Source organism: Drosophila virilis, unplaced genomic scaffold, assembly GCF_030788295.1.
Source record: "Drosophila virilis strain 15010-1051.87 unplaced genomic scaffold, Dvir_AGI_RSII-ME tig00001170, whole genome shotgun sequence".
NCBI classification, from domain to species: domain Eukaryota; kingdom Metazoa; phylum Arthropoda; class Insecta; order Diptera; family Drosophilidae; genus Drosophila; species Drosophila virilis.
In genome coordinates, this window is record NW_027212828.1 from 460,274 (window position 1) to 481,481 (window position 21,208).

General features: G+C 39.0%; 1 protein-coding gene across 5 annotated transcripts in view; it reads right to left on the bottom strand.

The window, feature by feature from the left end:
• stac (C2 and C2B_Munc13-like domain-containing protein staccato) overlaps nucleotides 1-21,208 on the bottom strand; it is a 184,364-nt gene that overhangs the window by 78,989 nt on the left and 84,167 nt on the right. For 4 of the 5 annotated variants that reach the window (XM_015168274.3, XM_015168276.3, XM_015168277.3 and 1 more), the window contains 3 exons: nucleotides 6,556-6,896; nucleotides 6,301-6,348; nucleotides 4,203-4,362 (listed from right to left, as the gene is read on the bottom strand). In XM_015168274.3, coding sequence (XP_015023760.1) covers nucleotides 4,203-4,362; nucleotides 6,301-6,348; nucleotides 6,556-6,896 — 549 coding nt within the window. Of the gene's footprint in view, nucleotides 1-4,202; nucleotides 4,363-6,300; nucleotides 6,349-6,555; nucleotides 6,911-21,208 lie in introns of all 5 variants that reach the window. The other variant, XM_070210807.1, reaches the window with a different exon arrangement.

A 21,208-nucleotide genomic window follows, 5' to 3' on the forward strand; every position in this document is an offset into this window, starting at 1 on the left:
TAATACAATAAAAAAAAAATTTATAAAATGTATCTTTGAAAAAATAATAATTTAATTAATAATTTCATATAAAAAATTACGTAAATATTTGCATCGACTTAAAAATACAAATTTTTTTGTACGGAGCCAACCCCAGTACACACAATGCATTCATATATCAACAGAAATTTTGAGTAGGTCGTGATCTGCGCTAAAAACTAAGAAAATTGTTTCTATGCCAGCCAGAGACTTTGCCAGGGCAGTGAATAACAACACATTCAAATATGCTGTTATGTATGTATATTCACACGCATACAAACATAATTGCTTGCACGGCCCTCATAGAGCCGAAGCTGAGAGCAAATTCCATTTTTAGCTTTTTCGTTCTCTCGGCTGTGAGAGCGCAATGCTACAAATTTCGTTTTCGTTCTCAATTTTCGAAAAATCAAGCTGCATAGTAGCATTTTGTTGTATGGCGTTACTCATCTTAGTGTTTATATTGTCTTTGGTATTACCTTGTCAGGAACTCTGGGCTAGAGGTCTTAGCTTGTTATTATACCTAATTTTTAAAAAACGCGCTCAGCTAAGATCTATGAACTGAGCGAGAGAAATCAGAGTTATTTCCCGATTCCTTAATATGGTATAGTATCACGATTTCAGGCCAATCAGTCACCCATGTGCACAAAAATTTACCCAAAATAAATGGATATCTATATCCATTTTTATCGATTGCTTTAAAAACTGAGTAAGTTATCGATTATCGGAAACAAATACGATCTCTATTGTCCGTTCTTAAAGTACACCATAGATTTGCTAGAAGCTTAGACTTTTTAGACGACATTGAAGGTGGTTGCAGGCACACCTGATGAAGCAGATTTCTTGAAGATCAGAATCACCGAGACGCAACTAGTAGAGTCCAGGCTCGACCAAACTCTGGTTCGCAGTTGGTGTGATCTTGAATGTTGGACTAATCGGCTCATTCACCTTTTTCTGGTACTAAGGAGAAGACAAGCCTCTATGGAGATACAGAAGGCCTTTGACAACTTATGCCCATGGACGGTCATCATACTGAGGGTGGGTAGTTAACAGCTAAGTTAAATATTGCACAATGTATCGCCCCAGTTTTTAAGTAGCTTTGCATGAAAATGCTGATGCGACACATTTGAGTTCAGCGCTCTGCGCTAAGAACGACCAACAGTGGTATGCTGACACTTAATATTCAAAGTGAAGCGCTGCGCTGTATGGAATGCTAAGTCGGCTTGCCGACCATGACTTTGTGGCGTGATGCATTGTCGCTTAGGGCATAATTTACTTATTGTAAACCCCAATAGTTCAGTTTTATATGCATCGAGCAACACTCTGAAACTGCTCCGGCATTGCCGATAAAACAAATCTTTTATTATTGTCTGAGCCCAAGCCCAGCAATAGAAGAACATAATCTTCAGTAATATTACTGGATCAAGGAGAAAATATTTGGATTAAGGCAACTAACTCAGGATAACATTGTGTGACATCGCAGGACATACATTAATCAGTAATTTATATGTACACATACACATTCAGCCGCATCGATATTCAATTCCATTAACATCATTGCAAATGCGATTGTATTGTTTTCTGTACTGCGTGTAGTGTGCTTCTATTTTAATTGTTTTTTTTTTTTCAGTATCGATTAGTTGTTGTTTTGGCTGTTGAGTAAAGGCGCTTGCAAACGTCTGAGTCTGATTGAGGAAGCAACTTGTTTTTTGTCAGGGTATTACCAAAGACAATATAAATACTAAGATGAGTAACGCCCATACATTTGAATGCGACGCAAAATTTCTAGCCTGGCCTTTCATCTGGCCTTTGAGGCTTCGTACAGCATGCCTGCCGACTGGTTGTTCGTTCTCCAAAAACCAGACGAACGAATGCCGAAGTCGCGGCTTGCTGATGCTGACACGAGCTACGAAGTTAGTCGCCAGCCTGCCTTCAGCAAAGCTGGTCGATGCTGATTTGCGTCGCTTCGTTTTCGAAGTACATTGAGCGAAGAAGTTTAGAACTTACGATCGACGCAATGTGCTTGCGCCATGAAATGCATGCTATATTTAAATGATATATTACCCTAGATATTAACGATTAATTTTACAGGAAAGTTTAAGAACTTATATAATTTTTACATAAGGAGCTTCTTGCGCAATAACTATGTTAAGAAAATAGCACACATAGATTGATTTCACTTTTCTTTTTGGACAGTGTATGCTCGAGAAGTGTTTGTCTCAGCCAATAGCGTGCGTGCACCTTTCGTTGTATGCGTGAATTATGCATGCATAAGATCTTTAAAGTATGTATGTATGTGTTGTTATTCACTGCTCTGGCTTTAGCTGGCAAGAAATTATTTTGGTAGTTTTCTAGCGCAGATCATGACCTATCCCAAATTTATGTTGATATATGAATGCATTTTGTGTACTGAAGTTGGCTCCGCAGAAAATACCCGAAGGTCATATTTAGTTATGACCCCATTATTATTATAATGGTCTCCTCGCGGTGTTCCCTGCGTACTTTGTTCTTTATAATTCGAACAACAAAAATAATACAATAAAAAAAAAATTTATAAAATGTATCTTTGAAAAAATAATAATTTAATTAATAATTTCATATAAAAAATTACGTAAATATTTGCATCGACTTAAAAATACAAATTTTTTTGTACGGAGCCAACCCCAGTACACACAATGCATTCATATATCAACAGAAATTTTGAGTAGGTCGTGATCTGCGCTAAAAACTAAGAAAATTGTTTCTATGCCAGCCAGAGACTTTGCCAGGGCAGTGAATAACAACACATTCAAATATGCTGTTATGTATGTATATTCACACGCATACAAACATAATTGCTTGCACGGCCCTCATAGAGCCGAAGCTGAGAGCAAATTCCATTTTTAGCTTTTTCGTTCTCTCGGCTGTGAGAGCGCAATGCAATTGATTTCGTTTTCGTTCTCAATTTTTAAAAAATCAAGCTGCATAGTAGCATTTTGTTGTATGGCGTTACTCATCTTAGTGTTTATATTGTCTTTGGTATTACCTTGTCAGGAACTCTGGGCTAGAGGTTTTAGCTTGTTATTATACCTAATTTTTAAAAAACGCACTCAGCTAAGATCTATGAACTGAGCGAGAGAAATCAGAGTTATTTCCCGATTCCTTAATATGGTATAGTATCACGATTTCACATTTGTTCTCTCGTAAGTTCCCCTGAGAACCAGGCAGGCCAATCAGTCACCCATGTGCCCAAAAATTTACCCAAAAAAAAGGATATCTATATCCATTTTTATCGATTGCTTGAAAAACGGAGTATGTTATCGATTATCGGAAACAAACTCGATCTGCGTAGGAGCACCTACATCTAAAATTTCAAGTCTACAGCTCTTATATGTTCTGAGATGCTTTCGTTCATACATACGGACGGACGGACAGACAGACGGACGGACAGACAGACGGACATGGCTAGATCGACTCGGCTATTGATGCTGATCAAGAATATATATACTTTATGGGGTCGGAGATGCTTCCTTCTGCCTGGGTTCAGGGTAGAAAAAGGCAGTTCAGGGTTTAAATTGTTTGGCAATAAAAGTTGGGTTATTAACTTGATTAATAGCTCTAGGGTGGTAGCGGGGAGGTGGCGATACGTATGAAATGAAAGATACTTGAAATATCTAGAATATTCTAGAAGCAACATATCATGCTTGGTGGCTCTAGCTCTTATTATTTACCCAATTTGCTGACGGACGGACAGACAGACGGACATGGCTAGATCGACTCAGCTATTGATGCTGATCAAGAATATATATACTTTATGGGGTCCGAGATGCTTCCTTCTGCCTGTTACATACATTTGGATATTGCACAAATAAAATATACCCTTATACCCATTTTTAATGTGTTCAGTGTATAAAAAAAGACATAAACAACATGCTGTTAAGGATATATTCACAAATTAAATTGTTTAATAAACAAAGCACAGCATATACTCGTGATAAGACAACGGTTCCCCAATAAAATAAATTCAAATTCAATATGAAATTAGAGATTTAATAAAGTGTTAAGGGTTTTAATATAAATAAAAAAATAAACAATCCTCATCGGAAAAGACTGCATAATTTTTTTTTCAAATTGTGTTATGATATCCTGGTTACATTTAAGTATTAAAAAAAATAAAGTAGATAGATTAATGAATATGAATACTATACCTTAAGAGAAATCACTGCACGTCCAATAAGTTCGTTATCATGTTTTCCAGAAGAAGCAGTAACGGCAATTTCCTTCATTAGCTTACTAAGGCCTTTGACGCCTTTGACATCCAAAAGTTTATTAAACTTGTCTTTGATAGTTTCCGCAGCATCAAAATCCCTAAATAAATTGTGCCGAATTAATATATTGGGAGTGTTTTTTAATAGCTCTGTCGCAGCTCTATGGGTAACAAGACCAAATGACAGTAAGGTGCACAATTATTATTAACTTAAAACATTTTTTATAACCAATTAAATAAACAATGAGCATCGTATACTCTAATAAATGGCTAACACATCCATGTGCAACTAAACGATATATACCTTGAGAGCATCCATTCTGTCCAGCCACTGCTCCTGATACAATTTACTATTTAGCTTGTAAAGTATATAAATTAAAAGTATATAATATATATATATATATATATATATATATATATATATATATATATATATATATATATATATATATATATATTTTTTTTTTTAATTTGAATTGAAAAATTTCGATATTTAATTTTTGTGATAAACAACAAACAAATCACACAAGGAATGATAAGAAAAATATGATGGCCACTTTTTATGGTTTATTAAAGCAACTAAAAACAAACAAATAATTCACGCTTTTAAATTGTAAGCGGTACTATTCGACTTATAATGTAATACTATTCTATGTGTATGCATATCAAAACATGGGTAATGTATAAAAAAGATATCTAGAAAGTTTAAATTGGTTGTCAGTATTAGTGACTGCTGCATGTCTGGCTCATCATTAAAATAAAATAACAACTATATATATATATTTAAATAATAACTATATATATATATATATATATATATATGTCTGGCTCATCATTAAAATAAAATAATAACGCGCCCTTCTTTTTAATGATTTTGAATGAAATTTGAGTAAAAATAAATATCTTTAAAATATTAAAATATACCAAATTAAAAAAAAAGGAGCGATTAGATATTTATAGTTTTAATAATTTTGGTGATCAGTCACTTGACCTCTATATGCAGGTGCTTGCCAAAAGTTGACCTATTCGACCCAACGAACTGCTGCAGGTAATAAGGGGTCAACATTCAATCATCAAAATCTCAAAATAAGGGCGCGCGTCAGACGCGAGCCAATAATGTATTTTCTTTTGCGCCCATGATCAGCCCATTCACAGACATTTGTATGTGTGTGTCTGTGTGTAAAGGGCCAAAATCAGAAATCTTAAAATCTTGTTACATTTGCATCGGGGACAGGCAGGCAGGCAAGCAACAGGCACACAAGCGCATAAATGCTTCTATTCATACACAAAATATGCAAGTATGCGTGTATAGCGAGTCCAAAATATTCTAAATGCACACATGTCAACGCTTGGGTACCCTTACCAACGATAGCGAGCTAAAATGCCAGAATTTCGCATCGACGTGGCAAACCCTTTCTCTATTTCATATTAGCCGTGCCTTCAAAAGGGTAGAAATGCCTCAGCATTTGGGAAAAATTGAATTTGTGCGCAGTTTTGCTCGTCGGACAAATACACACACACACACATTGAAACGATCCCTAAACATAGAGAGAGCATTGAGAGCTGAGAGTAAGTGCGAGCGAGATTAAAGTTAACAGCGTTGCCGTTCTATCGCTTAAATCATATGGAAGAGAGTGCGCCAAGCACTTTCCTGTAGAGTAAGCTGTTCAAAAATACATCATATGTATATCTTACTCTCTTACTCGCGAGTTGGGACCAGATGCCTCCGATACTTTTTGCGACAACGCTGTTTGTATGGGATGTCCAGTCTATATGTTGTTTGGTTAGTGTATATACGGATATTGTTAAGTCGAATTGGATACTTTTACGAATTTAATTACATTTCTTTTTGTTAAAATAATATTTATTCCTTTTGTAAAAATATAATATTCATTGAAAGTAATTCATTAGTGCAATTACACAGCAATTGTTGGTTTTCATAAACTAAGGATAACAATATAGATATTGAAAACTTTAAAAATAGTTACCCTAGTATAACACAATGCAATATAAGTAAACAAAGACTTATTTAAACTTACCAAACTTCAATAATTAGAACTTCCTCACGAGGACCTTCAATAATTGGCCTATAACAAATTTTAGAAAAAAACAGTTTATTTTGACATATTAGTGAGATTGGTTATTTTAATTTTGATGTTAGAAAAATGTTATCCAACAAAGAGTTTTGTGGCCCCATATTACTATTCTTGAGTATATTTTCATTTACTTTACTAAATCGAACATCACATAAAATTATTTAATTAAAATTATTTATATAACTAAAATAAACTTACAATGAAAAATGTTCCTCCCATATAGGATTCAATGTAGACATTTTTACGGATGAGTTATAACGGTGCGAACTGTTTGATTCCAAGTATAATGTTACAAATGGATCTGATAATCCATTTGAATCCTTTGAAAGTAAATTTTCTGCTTTTATGACTTCAACATTTAGTCTTAGGTTAGGTGGTTCCTTCATCCTGGCAATTTCAGAAATTTCCAAGTGAGTTGAATTAGGTATTTTGAAAACGTCCTGTGCAAACTCCACCAGGCTTTTTGTACCAACATCACTAGTCTCACAACCAATGTTGTTGTAAATTTCAAACAGAACCTCTTCGTACAAGTCCTCAATCTATGAAAAATAAACTGTGAATAATATAAACGTGCTTTCTTAATTTTCATAATTATGGAACCTATATTAAATAATATTTACTAAATGAACTCTGTACTATTTTAACCGTCGGAAAGGACATATCATGATAATCAAACAAATTTCATAGATCCGCTTTCAACAAGTTGTTCACAATATTTTGTTCTGATAATATTTTGTACAGCACCGTCTTAATGTGCATTTATAACTCATAAGAAATCTACAGCAAAAATTACGCTTTTAAGCTCTTACGGATTTAGCTATCAGTAATAACCAACAGCTTTTTATACCCTGAACCCATTAAAAATGGGTATAAGGGTATATTGTATTTGTGCGAAATCCAAATGTATGTAACAGGCAGAAGGAAGCATCTCCGACCCCATAAAGTATATATATTCTTGATCAGCATCAATAGCCGAGTCGATCTAGCCATGTCCGTCTGTCTGTCCGTCCGTCCGTCCGTCCGTCCGTATGTATGAACGCAAGGATCTCAGAACCTATAAGAGCTAGAGACTTAAGATTATAGATTTAGATGCTCCTAGATCCCGCGCAGATTGAGTTTGTTTCCGATAATCGATAACTTACTCCGTTTCCAACCAATCGATAAAAATCGATACCGATATCCTGTTTTTTGGGCAATTTTTGTAAATAATAAGAGCTAGAGTCACCAAACTTGACATATAAGTAGTTTCTAAAATAGAATATATATATGCATTTGATGTTGGAAGAAGAGGGTTCAGGGTATACCCTAGTCGGGAGTTTCCGACTAGAACTTCTTACTTGTTTTTTTCTTTTTTTGATTTAGCGAAAAATTCGAAAGAAGTCCCAAAAGATTTCTTATACAGATTCTTGGAAATAAATTTCAATTCGAGACTTCACCCACCAAATCCATAACTTAAACTTATGCCTAGGAAAAATGAAATTTTCCGAAATGTGTGAGACGGCCCTAAAATGAATATGAACAAAGAACTTTGAAAATGAGTTTAAGCGATAGAATGGTAAACATAAAGTTTTATATATATAATTTGAATAATGTTAGTTATAACTTCTATTGACTTCCATATCTCACCCAGAGTTATGTGAAAAGTTTACAATTTGGACAAATTGCTTAAAAATAAGTTTTAAGCCGGCAGAATGGTAAAAAAATGGTTTTATGCAACCATTCCCCCAAATTTTCCACTTTTGCATTACAACAGATAACTTTAGTAAAAAACTCAGCTTGTTAACCCAGAATGTATATTTTTGTCCAAACGTATCTAACATGCAGAAGGAAGCATTTTCCACCGTATATATATTCTTGATGAGCATCAATAGACAAGTCTATCTAGCCATTTCCGTCTGTCTGCCCGATCGATAACTTACCCCGTTTCCAAGCAATCGAAGAACCCATAAATAAATCCTGTTTTTAATCAAATACCGCGGGTTATAAGATAAAAAGTCACTACATTTGATATGTATATGAATAAAATTAATAAATTATTCAAACTGCGCACCTATTTAAGCTACAATTTTTGAGAATATGTGAATTTCTCTAGTACAATAAGGTCTACATTTACAATATTTAGCAAGATCGGTTATGAAACATATAAATTACATGCGTTACGTATAAAATAAACGTTCTCAAAAAGTTTTGAAAATGATTTTGAAACTGATCGGACGGTAAATAAACAACTTTCATACAAACGTTTTCCTCTAATTTAACACTGTTGTTTTCCATATCATTAAAACACGTATTCATTAAGTTTTTATGCATAGCTTTAAAAAAAATTTTGAAGCAAATCGAAAAAAATTAAACCATCACCAAAAATAACTTTAAATTGCATTTTTATCGAGGATGCTTTAATTCTGCCAAAAATGTGAAACAGGTCTCAAATGATTTTTCTTATGGATCCTTGGAAATGAAATCCTTTACACCCATTTCCACCAAGAAAGGATGGATTTTCAAAAAAATGTGAAATATCCCCCAAATGAATTTAAACAACAATTTTTAAAACGGAGTCTGAGGTTTACAAAAATGTTTCATACCAACGTTCTTCGCTAATTAACCATTGTTGTGCGTGGGATTTCCCAAATCGCTGAACCACGTATTTATCACGTTCTCATGTAGAGCTCTGAAAATAAGTTTGAAGCAAATCAGACACAATTTACAACTGCGCCCAAAAACTCTTTGAACCGCATTTCGACCGAAGGAGTTAAGATTTTGTGAAAAATGTGAAACACGTTTCAAATGATTTTTCATATAGATCGTTGAAAATTTATTTGAGCGCAAAACCTCATCCTCCTCCTTGCCTTCTATTTTCAGCAAGGAGGAATAAATTTTTGAAAAAGTTTGAAACACCCTCCAAATGAATTTGAACAAAGAAGAAGATGGTAAACAAAAAAGTTCCATGCAAACGTTTTTCGCGATTTTGTTTATAATGCACCTTGATCACATTAGGTAAATACAGTTAAAATTGAAGCTTCCTAGCCCTTACGGTTTGGGCTGTGCGTAGATTACAAACAGTCAGTCAGGACAAACAGTTTTATATATAGAGATTAAAGAAAACGTGTGGAAATGTTGGTAATTATGTATGAATTGTAATTGTATCTTATGATATTATAATTTAGTTTATTTTTAACTAAACAAATTTCTTGGTATGCCAGTTTAGTATAAGGATGTGGCAAGAAGCTCGGTCTTTCCCCCTAAAGGGGGAATTTATCTTCTTTTTTACGAGTTCGAACCATAGAAAAGGAATGATATGTAGTTCGAATGTTTCTTTTATCCCTTTACCCATTCTGTGAATGAAAATGCTAAACATCAATTGGTGCAATCGTTCCTTATTCATATATACGCAGAGAAATGTTTTTCCTTACAACTAGGCATACTGGCAGCACAGCAAGTCCTGAATGTCGCTGTGGAGTATCTTCACATGCACGTTTGTGCACTATGATTTGCACGTTCTGAATGTAAGATTTTTATCGACCTCTAGCACACTGTACTGTTAGTAAGCACTCAACACTGAAGGCCAATCTATACGCTACACAACACAGTCGGGCCATGCTAGGCAGAGATAGCTTCTACCATTTCATGGTTTCGCATTTTAAGATTATGGAAGAAATGTCAGAATCTTGTTGCTGTTCTGCTTGAAGCCAATCGTTGGTTATCTCAGCTAGGTTTATGCGCATTTCACCCGTTTTCGCTAAGATTTTATAATTGCCCTCTTTGCGCTCTAGCTTGTGGTTTCATTAGAAATGAAGGAATTGGTGGGAAGTTTAGGTATAATCGTGAACTGTCGCACCTTAGAAGGGGAGTCGTTAACCACTGACTGCCCGCTACCATCGATAATCGCTGATGCAGTGTTGTCGGCGTTCAACGATACACTCACTGGCCAGCGGCGGGCCTAGTGGTCAGCTATAGCTCGATGCATCGGCTAAGAAATTGGTACGCCTGCACGAGGCGTACGTTGCAATTGCGGCAGCCTGCCCAATAATAAACAATTAAATTCAAGTCACTTGTTTCGCGCGGATCGGATTATAAAATTATATATATTTTAGGCTTAGGCCTAACATGTCGGGGTTGTTTGCAAAATTCAGTTGTCGGACAGAATGAATAGCGGAGAAAGAAAATATACGAAGCTGTGTTTCTACGTACCAGACCCTAGGCCTGAGCAAAAACGCTTTCCGTTGGATATGCGTGTAAGCACTTGCGTGCTTGTCTTTCTTCCTTCCTTCCTTTTTACTACTTGGGTAAGTTGCATTATTTTACTGGATTTCATATAATCGTGCGCAAAACTGGTCTGGATTTGAACAAAATGTTTTTTTGTTTGTGTTTGATAATGATACAAGCAAATCGGCGAGCACACAACAAATTTTAGACACCAATCGCTTGGAAAGCATAAAAATATTTATAAAGGCCCCGTTGACACCGATGTGCAACATGATGCGAGTGAAGAGGCATCAGTTTCGTCAATTATTGAAATTGTAATGACATATGGCAGGCCCTTTATGCTTTTGGACAGCGAAGGGGTTCGCAAAATTTTAATCCCAATTTATAGTGCTTTGTCAATGACGCCAATTTCTACCCGTAACATACTGCATTATGTGAACATTAAAGAACAGTCCATCATAATTAAAGATAAAAATTTGTATCTTTAAACATCTTGTGCACTGTGGTGCGCACACACTTGAGCATAGTTGATGTACCCAAGAAAAAAAAAAGGTTGTCGAGAAACTTCATACTTGTCGCAAATTGTGCAAAATTCTGCGTATATATATATATATATATATATATATATATAGTGACATATCCAGCATAAGCACAAGTATAAACATTTCTAATATTGTAAACAAAGAGCCTGGTGATAACATCGACATTGGTCAAGATCAAACTGTTCCCCTTTGGTAGACATAAACAATTCACCCCAAATATAACGCCACTGTTAATGTTCCCATCAGAGCACTATCCAATGCATAATTGCTGACGCAGCTCAAGCTTCACTCAATTTTGACTCAAGCTCTCTCAAAACGAAGTTTGCTAAGCGACCTCAAGAGTTAGATAAATCAGTTCATGTTCAGGAAGCAAATCTGAATGTACTCAACAAAAGTAGCCGTTAGTGAAAATAATAAAGTGAAATATTTTTTTATACCCTGAACCCATTAAAAATGGGTATAAGGGTATATTGTATTTGTGCGAAATCCAAATGTATGTAACATGCAGAAGGAAACATATCCGACCCCGTAAAGTATATATATTCTCGATTAGCATCAATAGCTGAGTCGATCTAGCCATGTCCGTCTGTCTGTCCGTCCGTCCGTCTGTATGGACGCAAGGATCTCAGAAGCTATAAGAACTAGAGACCTAGAGATCTAGAGAGAACTAGAAATTTTAGATGTAGGTGCTCCTAGTTCCCGCGCAGATCGAGTTTATTTCCGATAATCGATAGCTTACTTCGTTTCTAAGAAATCGATAAAAATCGATATCGATATCCTATTTTTTTTGGCAATTTTGACATATAGCTTCTAAAATAGAATATATATGTATTTGATGTTGGAAGAGGGTTCAGGGTATCCCCTAGTCGGGAGCTCCCGACTAGAACCTCTTACTTGTTTTATAGTCACTTAACGTGTAAAACTTAATTATATATATATGACAATATACTTAAACTTGCGCAGACGTAACTTAATTGAGCACAACAAATGCATACCATCACTTGATGTTGTGACAGTGGAATTCCCTATATGTAATGAAAAGTTATTAAATTTAAGGCAGTTCTTTGTCAAGCAATCTATTGATAACAATATTGACAAGGACTAGGTCTGTACTGGATCTGTATACAGATGCATTCAAGGACATACATATTTGGAGTTACCGCAAAACTGCAACGGATGAAACTTGTTTACTGATGCTTTTACATCATGGATGAAGCGAAAAAAGCCAAGCCTACCTAACAAAAAAATAGTAGCGCAACTTACAAGTCGCGAAAGTAAGTTACTTGAAATTAAGCATTGTTACCTGTGACTTATATGGACCCACGCATTAATTTAATCCAAAACTACCAACAAAAAATGTTTGCAAAATAAAATTTAAAAATTATATAACACACCGCATTCTTGAAGTAAGACAACAAAAGTGTGAGGTGCAGGTCCCGTATATTGTCCAGTATTTTATGTTATACAGCAGGCAATGTTTTGTAATTTAGAGTGAATGTTTTTAACAAGTAAATTTGTCATTTTTTAAAAATAATACACTTCACATATGAAAATAATTAAATCAATATATATACATAATATACAACATACATAATAAGGGGAAAGCGACATGGCGGTAGAGGTAGCTGCCAATAACAAAGCCGCCAATGATGTGGACCCAGACGATGTACCATCCACGACGCACGCAGCACGCGCATGGGCCAGCAGGCAGGAAATGGCAAAACAGAAGCGTGCCCTGTAACCTACCCAGTAGGCGCCTCTCAATAAGCAACCCTCTTCCACGGTGCCTAGAATTACGGTGCCAGATATCATTAGGAGCGGATACCTACACAGTGAAAACGCTCAACTCTGGTGATTGCATAGTCTAGTGCCGCAACTCAGACGACTACCGAGAGTTAGCAAGGCACCTTCGCGAGAACGGCTGTTCCACCACCACCAACTAACAGAAAACCGGTCATTCCGCATAGTGTTGAGGAACATTGACCACGAGGACTCTTCAAAGACATTTCTGCCCAACTGGCAGACAAGAGGCATCAAATTGTCCGCATATATACCCCGCGTAGCACAGTCAACAATGAACCAGTGAACATGAGATTTGTTGACCTAAGAACAACCAAATCAAGACAATAAATGTGTTATGTAGACACACAGTATCGTGGGAGAAGCCTCGCAAAACTTTGGGCTCAATCCAGTGCAGCAGATGCCAAAAATACGGGCACACTAAGTCTAACTGCTGGAGACATTACGTTTGCAAAATTAATGGGGCGACAGCCATCCCACAAGTGAGTGCTCACTTGGCAGGGACGAGGATCGTTGTTGTGAATCACACGCAGCCAACTTCAAGGGCTGCAAGAAATGCAAGAAAAAAACCACCCCAAGCAGAGATGCAAGCCGCTCTAGGGATCGCCGTCCGCCGAAAACACCACCTGCCCGGAGCTTCGCTCCCGGCCAACAAACGTTTGCTAGCGTCCTACGCGGTAGCCAGCCCGTCGAACACAGAGCTCGCTCATCGTCGCGAAGAAGGTACACTGGCAGCAATCCCGGTCGATCCCATCCCGTCGCTGACATCTGTCCCAACTCTGCCCTCAGCTCAGCTTGCAGCAAATGTTTGCCAAATTCGACAAAATTATATCTCTCTAGAGACACTACTTCAACCTCTAATAAGTAATAGCGCAGACAAAAGCACTCTTTAAAATGAACTCCCTTAGGGTATCACTGTGGAACGCCAACGGAGTCTTCTCGAAAGCGAATGGGATCGTACACTTCATCGAGCTCCACCAAATCAATGTATTTCTGCACACGGAGACTTATTTCTGCTCCCGCATTACCCTCAGAGTGCCAGGCTACACACTCCACACCGCCAACCACCCAGACAACAGCCAACATAGAGGAGCAGCAATATTGATCAGGTCATCCTTGACCCACCATTCAATTTATGCGTCCCGCCACTGGCATATGCAAGCCATGCTGGTGGGGAAACTACCGTATGTGCCCCCGAGGGAGAACGCTCTTCTCTGCCATTAAGACCAACGGCATCGAGGCTATAGCCACTGGAGAAGCAACGTGCTACCCTTATAGAGCTACTACTGCACTCGACTTCGGGCTCTACAAGGGATTCAGACAGGAACAGCTGAGAATCAGAAGTCTCCTGGACCTGACCTCGGATCACCTCCCACTGCTGTTTGAGATTGAGGAGAGTCCCAAATGGCTTGTGGGCACCCGCAAAATGCCGCGCTCTAACTTGGACATCTACCGGACCTGTCTCGAGGAAGCCCTTCACTTCGAAAATAACGGAAGCTGCCAGACGTGAAATCCCGTAAACGCTGCCCCCTACTCACACCTTCAGAAAATCCCTACTATACGCTGAAATCAGGAGTCTTCTTGCCGCCAAGATACTTCTAAGGCGCCTGTACATCGGTACGTAGATCACTCAGCCAAGGCGGGAATGGTCAGTGCGTCCAACAGGCTCCGATGACTGCTGGATAGGCCCCGAAGAGAAAACATAAACAGTCTACAAGAAACAGTTGGGCATGACGGCAATAGCACCTTCTCAGTGTGGAAACTCACCAGAAGTATTAAAGGGCAAGCAATTTTTACATCCCCGATCAAGGATCATTCCGGCCAATGCCAATGCGCTTGCTATCCACCTTTACGCCATTCTAATTTGCTGATGTTACACAGTGACGCAAAGTGACTAAATCACTCGAAGCGACTTTGCAGACGGCTCGCTCAATAAGGAACATGTCCCCTGCTGAAATCGGGACACAGCTGAAATCGCTCGAGCTGAAAAAGACCCCTACACGCGACGAAATTGATAACAGAGCGGCCAAGGCACTCCCACTCAAAAGCATCATGGCACTCACGTTGATCTTCAACTCAATGCTCAGGCTAGGTCACTTCCCGATGCAGTGGAAATGAGCGAAAATCACCGTGATCGCCAAACCCGGTAAGCCGCTTACTCAGCTGGAACCCTACCAACCTATAAGCCTGCTACCGACGCTCTCCAAAGTCTTTGAGTGACTCCTTTTAAGTCTACTAATTGAGCTCGATGAGGTCACGCGCCTGGTCCTGGACCATCAATTTGGCTTCAGGAAGTCTCATGGCTGCCCCGAACAGGTCCACCAAGGAGTCAACCATGTACTGGATGCATCTGAAAAAAAGAAATACTGCGTTGGATTCTTCCTCGACGTCAAACAGGTGTTTGACAAGGTGAGGCACGATAGCGTCCTCTGCAAAATAAAAGCCCTACTCCCTGCGCCATACTTCCGGATATTGAGCTTATAGCTGGCAGGATGGACCTTCAACGTGGCCATCAAAGACCAAAGCTCAGATGTCAAAGACATTAAAGCAGGTGTCCCACAAGTCAGTGTACTCGGCCCCGTGCAGTATACCCTGTACACAGCTGAACTCCCGACAAGAGAACAAACCATTTTATCCTACATTGAGAAGGCTTCGAAAGCTAGATTGGCTTCTAGATCTTCAAAGCTGCATGTTTCACGAAGTCACTGCTCGTGAAAACGATGATAACGCTTATTTGGACATATGTTCTCCAAGTTTGCGGCACAGCGTCAGCTAATCAGCTGCACCGCATAAGAGTGGTCTAAGCCTGCTGGCCTGCCATGGTACGTGAAAACCGACGCCATCGAAAGCGATCTCCGTCTAACAAAGGTCAGGGACCAATTAGATTTCTTAAGCAGCCGATTCGCCGACAAGCTGCTGCAGCATCCGAACGCGGCCGCCAGGGACCTGGCTGACCCCATCAGAGAAAGGCGCCTCCGAAGGCTACCCCCCGCGACCTAAATACGAGGCGAATCAATTAAACATTCCATCATCCTAAATAACATCCTTGTAAATATCATATAAGTTACATAATACCCAGGAATCTCTTATTCCCTTAGCAAATAAATTAAAAAAAAAAAAGTTGCGTTGGCAGGGTTCGAACTCGCAACTAACAGGATTACTTGCTTTCGACTCTACTCAACAGCCAGACCTATAATAAAGTACTTATGATAAAAAAGGAAGTCGCAATTACCATGCTATTAGAATGTATACAGAAATTCTTAAAGCTGCTGCCCCATTCCATTGCGCAGTTGCATATAACTTTGGTTTTTTCTTAACCGATCTTTATGAAATTTTCTACAGTATTTTTTATTGTATCATAGAATATTTGTGTCGGACGGATGGACAGACGGACGGACAGACAGGCGGACATGGCTTAATCGACTCGGCTATTGATGCTGATCAAAAATATATATACTTAATGGGGTCGGAGATGCTTCCTTCTGCCTGTTACATACATTTGGATTTTGCACAAACACAATACACGCGTATAGCCATTTTTAATGGGTTCAGGGTATAATCATCGAAAAAGTTTCGATTCAATATAAGTAGGGATATTAACTTAATTTATAGCTCTAGGGTGGTAGCGGGGAGGTGGGGTAGGTATAAAATGAAAGAAACTTGACATATATATAATATTCTAGAAGCATCATATCATGTTTGGTGATTCTACCTCTTATTAGTTGCCAAAATTACTCAAAAACCAGGATATCGACATCGATTTATATCGATTGCTTGGAAATGGAGTAAGTTATCGATTATCGGAAACAAACTCGATCTGCGCAGGCACTAGGAGCCCCTACATCTAAAATTTTTAAGTCTCTAGCTCTTATAGGTTCTGAGATCCTTGCGTTCATACATACGGACAGACGGACGGACGGACAGACGGACAGACAGACAGACGGACATGGCTAGATCGACTCGGCTATTGGTGTTGATCCTGAATATATATACTTTATGGTGTCGGAGATGTTTCTGCCTGTTACTTATATTTTGATTTTGCACAAATACAATATACCCTTATTCCCATTTTTATTGGGTTCAGGGTATAAAAATCGATTGTTCGCCGATATGCAAGGATACACATTTATCACTTTGGGTGTAGATCCGTTGCCAATAAATGAGTCTGCTTTATATAAAATGTCACCGAAGAGTCAGCTTTTGGAGCTCTTCAGTCGAAGATAGTTTCAATAAAGTGATTAAGCCGCTTCATCATTCACCGAGTGTTCTAGCAGCAGACGAGGCCAGCGCTGTAAAGAAACTGGTCGAAAAAGAATCGTTCGCAAGTCTCCTTCAAGTAAAGCAAGTAAAGTTATCTTAAAAAAGAGTACACACTGCGAGTTTGCGTAGATTACAGAATGTTAAACAGCATGGGATTGGTGGATTGTGTCCTTGTGCCATTTTTATGCCAACCCTTGTGCCAATCATGGACGCCATATTGGAGGAGCTTGAGAATGTTTTTTTATAGTGCCCATTACAGAGCAAAGCGTATACAGCCTTCGGTACAAGAGAAGAGCTTTAGAGTTTAATAAAGCGCTTTTCGGCTTGGACAACTCGCCAGCCAAATTTATTCGGTTAGTAAACTGAAGTTTTCATATTCATTTTCATTCATATTTTAAGATCTGCTAAATTTGATGCATCTTTTATAATAAACCGTTTTCAGTGAACGAAAACAAAGTCGAGCAAGTCTAAAAGCGTAATTATGACTAGAAACATCTTGCCCAGAACGGCAATAGAGTGGGAGACCTGGTAGCAACCAAGAAAACGCAGTTCGTCGCAGTATGCATGTTGGGCAGCGAATATATAGGTCAGAATTAAGTAACCAATGTAGAACCAAAGACAATATAAACACTCAGATGAGTAACGCCATACAACAAAGTGCTACTATGCAGCTTGATTTTTTGAAAATTGAGGACGAAAACGAAATCTGTAGCATTGCGCTCTCACTGCCGATAGAACGAAAAAGCTAAAAATAGAATGTGCTCTCAGCTTCGCCTCTATGAGGGCCGTGCAAGCAATTATGTTTGTATGCGCGTAAATATACATACAGCATATTTGAATGTTTTGTTATCCACTGCTCTGGCAAAATCTCTGGCTGGCAAAGAAAAAATTTTCTTACTTTTTTGGCGCAGATCACGACCTACCCCCTATCACAAGCGCAATAATCTAAATTGAATCAATAAAATATCTAACTAAATATTGAATCAAAAGTCATATTTATTTATGCAAATAAACATGTTATTGTATTCTTTAGCACTTTTTTATTTCTTAATTGGAGTATAAAAAAAAATTTTAATTTAATTTAAAGAAATTATGTAAATATTTGCACCGAGTTAGAAATACATATTTTCTACGAAGCCATCCTCAGTACACAAAATGCATTCATCTATCAACACAAATTGGGGATAGTTCATGATCTGCGCTAGAAAACTAACAAAATTAATTTCTTTCCAGCTAAAGCCAGAGCATTAAATAACAACACATACACACATACATGCTTTAAAGTTCTTATGCATGTGTAATTCACGCATTCAACCAAAGGTGCTTGCACGCCATTGGCTGAGACAAGAACTTGTATGCTATTTTCTTGTCGTAGTTATTGCACATGATGCGCCGTGTGTAAATATTATTTAATTCTTAAATCTTCCTGTAAAATAAATCGTTAGTATCTATGGTAATAAATCATTTAAATAAAGCATGCATTTCATGGATAAAGCACAAGCACTTTGCGTCGACCGTAAGTTCTAAACTTGTTCGCTCAATGTACTTCGAAAACGAAGCGACGCAAAGAAGCATCGACCAGCTTTGCTGAAGGCATAGAATATTTGTGTAAGTTAACCACTGACTATTGGTATGTGCTGACCCAGCGTTCTGGGGAAGCCAATGACCAGAGTCATTTGGCGACGGATATGTCGCAACTTTGTCACCGGCCGCGACGGTCATCCGACACCGCACACGAGGCGCTAACGCTGCACTTTTGCAAGAGCGGCGGCAGCGGTTCTACAGCAGTAACGGCGGCTCTGGGGCAGCGACGGCGGCTCTGCAGGCATTGCTTAGATTGATAAAGATTGTATTTTTTAGTCTAAGTTAGGAAACAAGAAAAGCGCGACGTATCGTCCCTTAAAGTCTCCCGTTAGTTAACTCATTTTTTATATGCATTTTTAAATGCAACCGGCAAACCCAAAGTTGCAGACATAAATGCACTAATTGGCGCCCAACCTAAAAAACCCAATACAAAAAAAAAAAAAACGCGATAAAACGGTTTTAAAACTCCAGTTGTGACAGCAGCGGTGGAATTCATCAAAATACACAACAATAGAATCATGTAAGTGATTTGTGAAGTGAGAATAGAAAATTTTGAAAACAATTTTTTTTTTCGAATACGCACAAATTAATTTTGTTAAAGTAAGAAAAGGAGTGTCTATTTCTGATTGAGGAAAAAATTTATGAGAATTATTTAAAAAAAAAAAAAAAAAGAAAAATAAAAATCCCATTAGCTTAACCTTTTATGTGCTGTTCGGTTTCATACAGAGGTTTAAATTCGAATGAGCGACTGTGACTCCGACGTAGATGCGCATGAACACTACGATAGCGACGACAGTATTTTACCGAGGTTAATAGGGGGATTTGGAACATTGCAGGTATCAGGTTGTGTCACCCCAACTGAACATAATACAGAAACAGACTCAGTTATGGACCCAGAGCAGTTGCTTGCGATAATTGAGGCCGCAGTGCGGAGCGCACTCACAGCGCAGGCGCAAGAATTCGCGAATAGGGAAGCTACGCTAAGGCAAGAGCTTCAACAACAAATTGCGCAGGTATCGAATAAGCTAAGAAACACACAACCTTTAGTCCCGGTAGTAAAGGTTTACAGGGAAGTTGAAATCATAGACGGGGTGGAATGTAATGAGCCGCTCGACGTGGTAAAATGTCTTACCGAGTTCCATGGGACTCAAGGCACTTACGTGTCCTGGAGGCAGGCCGCGAATGCCGCCTATAAAATTTTCAAAAAATACGACGGTAGTTCACGTCACTACCAAGCCACCGCAATCATTAGGAGTAAAGTGAGAGGCCCGGCAGACGCGGTTCTCGCCTCGTTTAACACGCCGTTAAACTTTGAGGCCATCATAGCGAGGATGGACTTCACTTATAGTGATAAGCGGCCTATCCATGTAATTGAACAGGAAATGGGTACGCTTAGGCAGGGCGGCATGTCCATTCTACAGTACTACGATGAGGTTGAAAAGAAACTCATGTTACTCACAAATAAAGCCCATATGTCATAGGACAGCAATCTGGCAGCGGGAATGTGTGAAAAATTCAGGGGTGACGCACTTCGCGTATTTATCTCTGGATTAAAACGCAGTCTAACCGATGTGTTGTTTTCGGCTCACCCCTCGGACCTACCGACGGCACTAGCGCTAGCCCAGGAGGTCGAGGCTAATCACAAGAGATATGCCTTCGCGACAAGTTTTGCTAGGGGGCAGGAAGAGCGATCTCGTCCAGAGCAGCGCCCACAAGGGCGCCAGCAACAACAACAGCAAGAAAAAAAGCAATTCTTTCAGGGTGGCCAGGGCAAGAATCCTCATTTCAAGAAGCAGAACGGCCAATCCACAGACAAAGCCCAGAATAGAGCTGGGCCGATGCCCCAGTTCCCATGGAAGTCGACCCTTCTTCTTCCAGGTTTAGGCAACCCACAAGCTTTTCGAATTCCCAGGGCTCGGCTAAGTTTAACGCCAGCCAAGGTCAGGGAAATAAACGCTCCGCCGGATCGGAACGCGCGACAGGCCAAAGGAGGCAAAGGGTAGACCACATCCAGGCGAGCGAGGCCGAGAGCGCAGGGTACACCGACGCGGCACAAGAGGCGTCAGACGAACAACAAGACGAACATAGCCCTGATTATGATAGCGATAGCGCTAATTTTGTAGGGGAAGGTCCATTCTACCGCTCATTCGACGGAGAATAGCGGGGGTAGATATGAGATTTTTAATCGACACGGATGCGTCAAAAAATTACATCAGACCGCACAAACGCCTTAAAGGCGTCGCCCCGGTCGAGTCCCCTTTCGTTGTCCACTCCATTCATGGGTCCAACAACATCGCCGAAAAATGCAAGTTATCCATGCTTGGGTGCGACACATATTTTTTCCTACTAGATTCTTTATCCACTTTTGATGGAATCATAGGGCTGGACCTGCTAAAGCAGACGGGAGCGGTTTTATGCCTAAAAAAAGGTATGTTAATATTTGGTGCGACTTCGGAAGCGTT